Source organism: Pituophis catenifer, unplaced genomic scaffold (genome assembly GCF_029215685.1).
Source record: "Pituophis catenifer annectens isolate HBS135680 unplaced genomic scaffold, rPitCat1.0.hap2 SCAF_2, whole genome shotgun sequence".
Taxonomy (NCBI): Eukaryota; Metazoa; Chordata; class Lepidosauria; order Squamata; family Colubridae; genus Pituophis; species Pituophis catenifer.
This window is the reverse complement of record NW_027256882.1, coordinates 179,557,532-179,570,247: the sequence shown is the minus strand read 5'-3', so window position 1 is coordinate 179,570,247 and position 12,716 is coordinate 179,557,532. Positions and strand designations below refer to the sequence as shown.

At 41.5% G+C, this 12,716-nt stretch overlaps 1 protein-coding gene across 2 annotated transcripts in view; it reads left to right on the top strand.

Annotated features, from left to right (window-relative positions):
- RFX1 (regulatory factor X1) overlaps positions 1–7,418 on the top strand; it is a 60,207-nt gene extending 52,789 nt beyond the window's left edge. For both annotated transcript variants that reach the window (XM_070938209.1, XM_070938208.1), the window contains one exon: positions 7,020–7,418. In XM_070938209.1, coding sequence (XP_070794310.1) covers positions 7,020–7,186 — 167 coding nt within the window. In that variant the 3' untranslated portion in view covers positions 7,187–7,418. The remainder of the gene's footprint in view (positions 1–7,019) is intronic.
- Positions 7,419–12,716: the final 5,298 nt, after the last annotated feature.

Below are 12,716 nucleotides of genomic sequence, written 5' to 3'. Positions count from 1 at the left end.
TCACGATTTCACCGCACTCAAGAGTTGGTGCTGCCTAACTTTTGTCCGAACCCTCGTCATCAGACTGAGTCCTTATGGCATACTTTAGATGTTAGACGAGCTCTCCGGCGTTATATCAAACGTACTGAGTCTTTTCGACAGACTGAATCTTTGTTTGTGTCTTTCACACCTTCCTCAATGGGGAAGAAGGTCTCATCTACCACAATTGCCAGGTGGATTAAAGCGTGCATCACAATGGCCTACGACGTACGGAAACGTCCCCGGCCAGCTAAGATCTATGCACATTCAACACGCAGTGCGGCCGCATCTGCAGCTTGGTCTACAAATGCCTCAGTGTCCGAAATTTGTAGAGCAGCCTCATGGGCTTCTGACTCTTCCTTTATCCGGCACTACAAAATTGATCAGTACGCCTCGTCCGATGCAGCGTTTGGACGTAGAGTTTTACAACAAGTGGCCACGCCTCAGGCTGAGGTTTCCAGTCAGCCTCCCGCCCTGAGCTCCTGAACTTGGGTATATCCCCGTCCATGGATTGGAGGAGCAGCGCAATGGAAAACGGACGTTGTGTTCCTGAACGTCCATTTTCGGGGCGCTGCGACTCCAATCCATACCCACCCATTCGGCTTCCTGTTTCTGTTGTTTCTCTTGATTAAAAATTGTTGTGTTTTTCATAGTTGGCCTGGTTCCTGCGCCTTCGTGAAGAAAGACTGAAGCTGATTGGTTGAGGTGGGCGTGGCCTAACAATGGGAAGGTTTAGCACTCAGTTCTGCCCAGCAACTAGGAGAAGCTACCCCGTCCATGGATTGGAGTCGCAGCGCCCCGAAAATGGACGTTCAGGAACACAACGTCCGTTTCATGTAATGATTAACTAGAACCCATGTCAGCTATCTAAGCTTGGGAATGTTGCTTGGGTAGCATGCAAAACATGCTAGACTCCAATGCTGCATACTTTTGGGTGGTCTGCATTTACCTCATACCTTGTTTCTTGGAAGGCTTTACAATGCTGAATGAGTCCTCCTGTTGTCCATGTACAGGTCTAGCTCAGGATGTACAGGATGAAATTAAGAGTTATCTGCACAACTGGGAGATGTCATGATTTTAAACTCAACAGATAGTGAAATTAAAGAGAGAGACCATTGATCCAGATATATTCTTAATGCTTCTGTTCAGGCTTACATTCAGTCCAAATAGTGTCTGTTGATTCAGAGCGATTGATTCCAGGATTGTGCTATCTTTGACTCTTGATAGGGTTGCATTCTCCTGGAAAAACCTAGCTTTTCAATCTGAGGGACCTCCTGGACATGGCTTCTGTTTGGGGTGACATTTCTCAGAGGCAGTGGCAACACGGGGGCAGAAGTCGAGGCCTGGCAGCAGGGCAGCTGATTGAGACTGTTGAAGGCCCAGGCCCTGCAACACTCTCTGTAGTATCTTGTCCATTGAGATAAAGATGATCTCATGTTTTTTTTGGAAGCAAGTGAAAACATGGCTCTTCTAGAAAGTCCTTGGGATGAATTCTAAATCTCTAGATTGGAAATTAGATTAAGGATATAATAATTTAATTGATTTAGACACTGATTTTGTACTGTTTTATATTTAAATTCTGTAAGCTGCCTACAGTCTGCTAGGTTGGAGGGTGGGGCTGTTAAATAAATCACATAAGTATCTTGCCAACTGTAGGCTATCCCATATATTAGTGAGATGTTAACAATCTTCAACAAGGGCATCAACGTTTTGAGAAAAAGTAAGCAATTTTTATTTCTCTGTGTGCGTGTGTATAAAAATAAAAAATTGGGGGATTTGCAATCCCTCTTCTGGAGTGAAAAATTTGTTGGTTCTCCTGAGTGCTAATCCCCGTTACTCAGTCTGGTGAATAAAAGCAAAATGATTGTGTACAATTTTTTAAAAAACAGCAAATATAAAAGGACAATGCAAATTCCCACCCTCCGGGGCTTAAAAATATGGTTTCCTATATCTTTAGAAACAATTCCCAAATTTCTACTTCAGTTAATCTTTCTCCTGCTCATTTGCCTTGAATACAAACATGACTCTCTGACAATTGTCTGCTTACTTAGATCATAAGTTTACACAGAGTCATAGAGTCATAAAGACATGGCAGCTACCAAGTGCTTGAATTTTGATTAAATCACCCTGGGGCTGCTGCAGCAGCTGCAAGTCTAAAAACTGCTCATAAGTCACTTTTTCGGTTCCTTTGTAACTTCAATTGGTCACTAAATGAATAGTAGTAAGTCAAGGGCTACCTATAATGTAAAACTGCCTCTGAACTTCTGGAAGTTGAATTTATATTGCCATCCTTCCACAAATTATCCATGTTTCTGTTTTTCTGGAGAACAGGGTAAAGGCCTAGCCGGGTGTGGCATGGGAACATGAGGAGCATCATACAACAACAAAACAAGAGCACCTCTGAGGTTTATTTCTTCAAGCCGTAATATCCAAGTGATGTTACCCTTCAGTCTTTTTAAGGGATGGTAGTGAAGCAGGAACAATAGAATAAACAATAAATTCCATTTCTTAGTTCCGGATCCATGTAACACATTCAGGCTATCTGCTCCAAAGCTGTTGGGGAGATGACTCCTCCCATGCATACCTACCTACTTCTTCTAAGACTGTAAGGGGTAGGTAAGGCCACCTCTCTTGGAGGCCTTTATCTGTTTTGGGTGGAACTAGGAAAAATAAGAAAACTGGGGGGGGGGTTCCTTTCTCATGAGACCTCCAAGGAGAAGCTCTACCATTCTTGGCTCTGTTTCTTATGGATATCCAAGAAGACTATAAATGACACATTTTCAGTTTTGTTTTATTAACAATCTACGTGAATTCAGTTTTGGAGGGAAGGGAGTTGTTATTGAGACGAGGTGGGTTCTTAATAATAATAATAATAATAATAATAATAATAATAATAATAATTATTATTATTATTATTATTATTATTATTATTATTATTATTATTATTATTATTATTTTATTTCTATACCGCCCTTCTCCCGAAGGACTCAGGGCGGTGTACAGCCTATTTAAAAACACAGACAAACAGCAATTTAAAATTTAAAATAATTAAATAAATTGGCTCAGATTTAAAACCCCAAAAAATTTAAATACCCCAATTTAAAACTATTATGTTGATAGTCCGGCCTGGCGGAACAACAGGGTCTTCAGTGCGCAGCGAAACATCCGGAGGTCGGAGATCTTACGTATTTCCAGGGGCAGTTCGTTCCACAGGGCTGGGGCTCCAACAGAGAAGGCCCTCCCCCTAGGTGTTGCCAGCCGACATAACTTGGCCGAATGTTATTTTATGGCACTTATTGTTTTAATTTTTTTGTGAATGAGTTTTCTTTCTACTACAGCTTGGAATTTTACTATTATTTATGGTATTGCTAATGTGGACTTTGCTTTTGCTAGCAAGACACAGTAAAAATAATTTAAATTAGTATTAAAAGCACTAGTAAAAGTCAATTGATTTTACTTAAAAATAACATTCTAAATTTATTACTGATTTTAGACATACAAAGAATGAATATATGGCCAGCATTCAGCAAACTGTATGTGGCTGTTATAGTCAAAGATTCAGATTTAGTCTAGAATATTCAGAATAATAAATAGCAGCTTGTAATAAAAAAGCAGTGGCATTACAAGTTTTAATTGTGATATCAAGAATACATCACCACATGGTTAATTTATAAATATTTTAAAATATGGAATTATTTCAAGTGAATTAATACATCTGTTAAAGTAGCATAATTATTAAAAATCAGAAAGTCAGGATAGGCAGAAGAACCTTAAACCAAAGAAACAAATACTTTAATGAAAATTAGAAAATAAATGTTAAAATTAACATCCATTTATATTTCACTGTTTATATTTTTATGAATTATTTGTATGAAATCAAGACACATTACTATAAATTTTTTCTAACAAGATATTGTATCAGTGAAAATGCATTTTTGTGATTTATTGTGGTTTGATTAATTTGCAAAACTAATAATTTTGCATTAAAGTTTTGTAAACATTAAAAGCTGTATTATTATTGTACTATAATGCAAGAGAGGGGAGTGGAAACAAAAATCCAAAATAAAACGTAGAGTCCAGTACAATATGAGAGAGTTTACTCTCTTATCCCATTTTATTTATTTATTTATTTATTTATTTATTTATTTATTTATTAGATTTCTATACCGCCCTACTCCCGAAGGACTCAGGGCGGTGCACAGCCAGACAATAAAAACACATACAATACAAAATTTAAAAAATAGAATAAAATCAAATTAAATAATTTTGGCCCCGACAAATTTAAAACCCCAAACTTTTAAAACCAATTTAAAATTGAATATATAAATACTAAAAGATATTTAAAATTTTAAAAATCTTTTATAAAAGAGGGGGAAAATTAGGCCAGGCCGGCTTGGTGAAATAGTAAGGTCTTTAAGGCGCGGCGGAAGGTGCGCAGATCCGGGATCCTCCGTATCTCTGGGGGGAGCTCGTTCCAGATAGTAGGTGCCCCCACAGAGAAGGCTCTCCCCCTGGGGGCCGCCAGTCGGCATTGTTTGGCTGACGGCACCCGGAGGAGCCCCTCTCTATGGGAGCGTACCGGCCGGTGGGAGGCTATTGGTGGTAGTAGGCGGTCCCGCAAGTACCCGGGTCCTAAGCCATGGAGCGCTTTAAAGGTGGTAACCAAAACCTTGAAGCGCACCCGGAAGACCACCGGGAGCCAGTGCAGCTCGCGCAGGAGAGGTGTTACATGGGAACGCCATGTCGCTCCCATTACCACCCGCGCGGCCGCACTCTGCGCCAGTTGGAGCCTCCGGGTGCTCCTCAAGGGGAGCCCCATGTAGAGAGCATTGCAATAGTCCAGGCGGGAGGTGACAAGGGCATGAGTGACCATGCGTAAAGAGTCCCGATCCAGAAAGGGACGCAACTGGCGAATCAGGCGAACCTGATGAAAAATCCTCCCGGTCACGGCCGTCAAGTGCTCTTCTAAAGACAGCCGTGAATCCAGGAGGACGCCCAAGTTGCGAGCCCTCTCCGTGGGGGCCAATGATTCGCCCCCAATAGTCAGTGATGGCGTCAACTGACTATATCGGGACGTCGGAAACCACAGCCACTCAGTCTTGGATGGGTTGAGCCTGAGCCTGTTCCTCCCCATCCAGATCCGTACGGCCTCCAGGCACCGGGACATCACTTCAAGGGCATCGTTGGGGTGATCCGGGGTGGAGATGTACAGCTGGGTGTCGTCAGCGTACTGATGGTACTCCACCCCGAAACCACGGATGATCTCGCCCAGCGGCTTCACATAAATGTTGAACAGGAGAGGCGAGAGGACCGACCCTTGCGGCACCCCACATATGAGGGGCCTCGGGGTCGACCTCTGTCCCCCTGTCAACACAGACTGCGACCGGTCAGAGAGAAAGGAGGAGAACCACCGCAACACAGTGCCTCCCACCCCCAACTCTTCCAACCGGTGCAGCATGATACCATGGTCGATGGTATCAAAAGCCGCTGAGAGATCTAACAGGACCAGGACAGAGGAGCACCCCCTGTCCCGAGCCCTCCAGAGATCATCAACCAACGCGACCAATGCTGTTTCCGTGCTGTACCCGGGCCTGAAGCCCGACTGGAACGGATCCAGATACGTCGTTTCATCCAGGTGCTGGGGGAGCTGTTGCGCGACCACACTCTCAACAACCTTCGCAACAAAGCGAAGATTGGAGACCGGACGATAATTTACCAACATTGCCGGGTCCAGGGAAGGCTTCTTGAGGAGAGGCCTCACCACCGCCTCTTTCAAGGCGGCGGGAAAGTCACCCTCACTCAGCGAAGCGTTTATAATCCCCTGGAGCCAGCCTCGTGTCACTTCCCGGGAAGCCAGTACTAACCAGGAAGGACACGGGTCCAATAAACAAGTGGTCGCGTTCAGTCTACCCAGAATCCTGTCCACGTCCTCAGGGGTCACAGGATCAAACTCATCCCAGATAACATTCTCAAGACCTGCCCCTGTCTCTCCCCCTGAGACTACCCAGTCGGAGTCCAAATCTTCCCGAATCTGAGTGATTTTGTCATACAGATACTGAACAAAATCCTCGGCTCTACCCTCCAAGGGGTCCTCCCGCGCTTCCTGGTGGAGCAGGGAGCGGGTCACCCTAAAGAGGGCGGCCGGGCGATTATCTGATGACGCAATAAGAGCAGCAAAATAACTACATTTCGCTGCTTTTATCGCCACTAAGTAATTCCTAATGTGGGATCTTACTAGTGTCCGGTCAGATTCAAGAAGACTGGCCCTCCAACTACTCTCTAGGCGTCTTTTCCGGCGCTTCAACTCCCTCAGCTCCTCGGTAAACCAAGGAGCCAATTGAGATCGGCGCCGGGTCAGAGGCCGCAAAGGCACAACCCGATCCAGAGCACCAGCAGCCGCCCTATCCCAGGCGGCCACCAGGTCTCCAGTCGAGGCGTGTGCCAGAACCTCAGGAAATGGCCCAAGCTCCGTCTGGAATCTGTCAGGTTCCATCATTTTGTGACTAAGAGATGGTTAACTAGTCAGCAAGTCAAAATGTCTGGCCCTTAATTTAGACAAAAGTCTTAGTACTTTTTGTCTTCTGATTCCAAAGTGTAGTGAGCATGGTAGGAGTAATTTTATCCCTTGTATTACATATTCAGAGGTTTCCCTCTATAGGAATGAGCCACTGTTGTAGCAATTTTGACAGTTTAGGGCCAACCTATATCTCTATGGCTGAAGTGACTGAAGGAATACTTAGTTTTGAGGCAATTGCTTGGTGATGGACAACCTCTAAGAAAATAAAGCTTCAATGCCTCAGTACTCAGTGTCTAACTTGCCTTTGTGCCTCCAATTTATTTATTTATTTAATTTCTATACCGCCCTCCTCCTGAAGGACTCGGGGCGGTGTACAGCCGATTAAAACATAATATATATACGACAATTTAAAAACCGATTAAAAGTAATAATTTTGGCTCAGAATTAAAACCTGATTATGATGTAACTGCTTCTTTTGAATTAGATGAAGAAGAGGAAGAAGAGGAGGAGAGCGATGAAGAGATGCCTCAAGAATTGTCTCTAAGCTCCAATGAATCCAGCAGCCTAACAGCCGAGCCTATGGAGCCACCCTCGAAACTGGCACGGACAGATTCACGGGGCATCTTTGTGCAAGCACTGCCTTCCAGTTAAAGAGGAATAAAGGAGGGACTGACTACTAAGTGGCCAGCAGGAAGTCAGGGTGCATCTTGCACTGCGTTGTGCTGCCCTGCGATAAAGATGTGCTGTTCCCTGTCTCCGAGTGGTATGCAATGCGCTTTCATTTCACCCCCATCCCTGGCCTACCTGTACCCAATACAAACCAAGTAAGATCCCAGCAACACTCCCCCTAAAAGCCTGCCTAATTCCTGGTAGCATTGGGGGTGCTTGGTTAGTGGGCTGATCATGGTTTCACTGATTGGGTCAGTTTCTTTTTTTGACTACCTCCTTGATTACCATAGGTAGTCTGAAACTGGCTTAAGTCATGACCCCTTCATCCTTGGCTGATTTTTGAAGGGAATTTATGTGCTTGACCAAGCATGGTCCCATCTTATGCTGCTGGGAATGCATAAAACCCATGCTTTGAGATTATAAAATTGGCCCACGTTTAGCAAGGGCCTAGCCTTTTCTGCCTCTTGGCAGAAGTATGATATGCAGTCTCTGGCACACCTGAGTTAGTTGAGCCATTGAAACTGATTTTTGGTGAGTCATTCCGTCCACTAGTTGGATCAGGTTGAATGTCATTATATTGTGGGAAACTCCTTGTGTCTGCCTGTTCCTTGATGCTGAGCATCTGTCTTAATACTACTCAAGGCTGCTGGACACAAGAGTTTGGATTTCCAGAAGCTTGGACAGTGGTCAATGCTTGGGTATAGGGCAGGAATTTGCAAGAATTATTCCAGCTTGAGTGAAAAGTTTCTGTGTAATAATCAGCATTGAATTCTTGAAGCTTTCTGTGGCAGTGGCTGAATTTATAAGTGGATTTTCTCAGTGCAGTATATGCAACTGGGCTTTCAGCTATTCAATGGTGCGATGTTATTTGGAATAGGGCAGCATACACTCTGTGCAGCTGTAATTGTATCCAAGTTTGGTTTGCCATAGATGTATACATAATGATCATTACTAGGACAAGTGCCATCTGCTGTACCCGTCTTTCTGACCCAGCAAAATTCTGGCTACAGTTTCATTTTCTTTTTTTTTTTAGAGGAAAAAAGGAGATTTCAGCATCATGGTTTCAGTTGATACGTCTTGAAATTGTGTCTGCCACTCTAGATTTCTAATAGAGCTCATTCTAATTCTTCAGCTGCTTAGATTGTCCAGTGCTAATTTCTCTTGGACAATTCATCCCAAGCTCAGTGTTATATTTAAAAAAATTCAGCCTCACATTAAATATGTCAAAATTTATGGATGCTTAATGTACACTTGAAGTTCTGCTGCAAGGTTTTTCTGTTTCTACTTTTCCCTACTTTTTGGGAGCAGGGTGGCAGGAGTAGTATTCTATTCATATGCGTTATTATCATCCCTGAATACAGTTTTTTTATGCAGCTTTCAGACTTGGTGCTTCTCCTGATGATTGTGATACACTTGCAACTTTTAACCAAACTCCGGAATTACCCGAGACATGTCATGAAATCCCACGCTATTAGTGTGAAGCCAGCCTAAGTGAGCCATTTTTGAACTGTGCTAGCACATCAAACATAACTAACTCAACCTGTTTTGGTAATACCTTTTATTTTTCAAGCCTTACTTTGTAAAGCTAGTGGCACTAAAAGTACGCTTAGCCTTGGCAGATGCCTTTAATTGACCAAGAAACAATGTTTAGAAACATTCACCCCGCTGTTGACTTCTTAAGGCCATTACAGTATTGGTGATTGGAGTGGGGTTAATTCTTTTTCAAGTGCTTGTAGTCCAAAGATTGCCTGCTATACAGGAATAAGCTAGGAAGTGGGTATAGGAACTGCTACAATCTACACCACTATGGAACAGGGTGCTTACTCATCTCAGCCTAAACTTCTGTTAGCCCACCATTACGTTACTGCAGAATAACTAGAACAGGGAATGCAACACTACTGATCGAAATGATAGATTTGCCAACTTACTGAGAAATAGGAAGCCAAATGGATCAGAATATAATTGGAGTATAAATGCATACAAAACCATAAGCAAGGATCAGCAATGCAGATTTCCTTTCTATTTGTGAAGGGATAACACAAATGGTCATTAAAAGTCAACTGGATTCATAGTTCACCAACTGAAATAGTTTTGACTTCACATCTATTTAGAATTGAGCATGAAGACTTAGGTTCCATTAGCAGCAAAAGGTATTTTATTTTGCAGCTGGGCAAAATTACTACAGTGCCATTCTTCATTTTTTGACTAAATTATGTAAGGTATATGCATCTCTGTGAAAATAATTTTGTGATTGTGAGCTTTCTAAAGAACTTGATTAAGCACTAATAGCCAATGATTCTTGAATCCAAATTAATGATACTACTGTAATATTCCCCTGCAGAAGTCTTTTAACTATGACTTTTAAATATCTGTAGGCTGTAGGCATACAGATGGGCAGAAGTAAGCAGTCAAAACAGTATCTTCTTATGTTTTAGTCCATCTCTACGTGCTATCCATTTAGCCCAGACTTCCATGTAAAAGCACTCAGTCTGATAAACCTGAAATTAGCATGACTTAAATCTAAATTCCCTGAGCAAGAAAATAAGCCTATTAAGAGTATATGCTGCAGGCAAAAGGCCTGTAGTTGCTATTCCTCCTTAGGACACCTCTTCAGAGTGGAAGCCATAATGAAAGAAACCCATTTTTAAACTGTTTTTATTTCCATCTTCAGCTAAATAGGCAAGCAGCTGATCCAGCTGCTTCTAGTCCAGGATAAGCTCCAATGAAACAAATGCAGCTTCCTTAGCTGCAGGAGACATTAAAGTACCAGGATCAGATACTTTTGGATTCTAGTCATGAAATTATTTTCTGTCCAATTTCTTTTGCTACAGCAAATGAAATGTTTCAGGCACTGAACATAAACTTATTACCTTGTAGTCCCTCTTAAAATATGTAAGCCTAACAAAGCTATTTCTATGTAAAGCTGTCTTTAACATAGTAGCCCAAGTTGTGAAGTGGCACAATTTGAAAGGGAGTAAATAGAGGGAAAACACAAGTTTGGACCTTTTTGCTTTGCTCGCAAAGCAAAATGCTGCCTTCAAGGAAACGTTTTGCACATAAAGCACCTCTGTTTTGAATTACAACACAGATAGTATTTGCAAGATGCAAGTGAGAAAAATTCTCCCCTGCCTTTACTAGAGGTGCCAGAGCCAATATCCCCTTGCATAAGAACCCTGTCTCTCAGAGAAGCACCTTAATTTCCTTATCTGGCTCAACTATCATTTTCATAAAACTATTTGTAGCAAAGCAGCATGTAGTATCCATGGTTTCTACAGTACGTTTCTTGTGGCATACCTAAAATTTCAACTCCATTGTCCTGGACATGTGCATATACCTTGGTTTGTTGGATGTATGAATATATCCATCAGTGAATCGTAAATTTCGTGCGCCAACAGGATAACCAATGATATCTACAAGGACAAGCACTAATCAGGTTTTGAGAAATAGATTCCTCTGTTCCAGCATTTCCCCCAGTCCTTGCTCTCCGAAATGTATGCAGATTGATATTTAGCTTTATGACAGTCCCAATTCTGGTAAAGAAAATGGATCTAGTTGTTTGCAAAAATCTTGCTTCTGTGAGCTAGCTATTCCCTCTTTATAAACCGCATAATGCTGGATCCACCAATCACACAAAACCAACATGAATAAGCTTACCTTTGTATTCAGTTGCTGCCTTACACAACAAAATCCTTTCCTTCTGAACCAGGATTATCTCCATTCACTAAGCAAATTAGCTGCAGAGCAGCTAGGAACAGTTGTTAGTAAACCCAAGCCAGTCTGAATACTGCAGACTGCGGAAATACTTGCAGAGTATATTTAGTAGCCCACACAAACCAGTCCTGTTCCCTCTCTGTGCTAGTAACTAAGCAAACAGATCTGATTACTTGCTACCCTAGTGAAAGTAATCACTCTTCTGGTTTGTAACTGAATATTAGATATTCTAGTTTTAAACAAAAATATCTGTGCTTTTCTATGTAATAACTAATTCTTGTTCTATAAACCACCTAAATATTGTGAGATTGGTGAAGATAAATTACTTGATATTTTTGGGTTTTTCAACCATCATGGCCTTATTTGTTCAATTTTTCCAGTGTTTTAAACCTGTGATATAGATGTTTATTGCAAAATCTACATATTGTATAAAATATATATTTTGTGTCAATCTTTTGTGCGGCGGCAACAGCAGCAGCTTTAGCTGTTCTATAGACTTCAAGTGGAGTCTGAAGAGCTTTGTAGGTGTCCTGAGTCCATGAGATGGGCAGTGCCTGTGGTCAGATGATGTATGTGTGTGTAGTCTAGAGTGCAACAGCTGTTTTCTACCTTTTGTAGTTCTTTCTTAAGAAATAAATTCAGCCGTGTTCTTTGCCTAGGATGCTGCTTGCTTACTCTTGCAAAAATGAGTTCACATTTTAGCCCTCGTGTGCAAAATTAAAATCAAGGTATCTGCTTGGCAATTCCAGCACAGGTTCTATGACTTGGATGAACTTTCGGAGGTTCCCAAACTTTCCTGGTTCACAGTGTCCTGGATGCTGTAGCAAGCTCCCTAACAGTTCCATTTATTAAATATTCTACGCTGCCCCTGCAAGTTTGCTGTGGTGCCTGCCATGGCACAGGGTTTGGGAACTGCAGATCTAAACATATAAAGAGGGTCAGGGCTATATTACACCCTTCATACAAATTACAGAGCCAAGAAATAACAGGGAGGAATAAATCGATTTCACATCTAAAGTCATGTTTAAAAATTCATCTCCTGGTGCCCCATCCCAGCAGAGTATTTAGATAGGATGAATACAATTGATGTATTAAATGGAATGAGCATAGCTTTAAAGGATTTTTTTCTGAGACAATCAAATGCCATTTGGCTCCCTTTTAATATTTCACAGTTGTTGTATAGTTTCTGCAATTTTTTTTTTTAATCAGAGGTTTTTCAGGCAAGTATGTTTCTATTGGAGTTATATAAAAAGGCTGCTATTCATAATAACTGTAAAGTGGAACACGTTTATATTAAACTTCTTGGGGCCTGAAATTCCTATAGTGGTATTTTTGCTAATATATGAATTTTATTCATGAGGACTATTACTTCTGATTCAAAGTGAAGGTTGCCAATGAAAGGGAAATGATGCTTCCTCTCATACCTATCCTGAATTTTAATTACCCTCCCATCTTTTAAGACAACATTCTCTTGCACGTTATGAAAAATTATTTATAATTACAGTTATTTTTACTATCTGAAATCACACAATTCAGAAACACCTTGCTCAAACTGGGAAAATCTAAGTTTGGACAGATCACCTAGGGATCATAGGTACACCATGAAAAAAAGAATGTATTATGATAGCCAGTGTGAATTATGGAATGTTCTTGTATAACAAGCAGTAAGTATCTTAAATTTGCATATCCTTTCCAGATAGTAAACATTCCCTAATGTCAACCTGTGTGAAAATTCTGTTGTGATACTGTAATTCCTATTGAATTTTTCATCAAAGATGAAAAGAAGCAACAAGCATTAGTC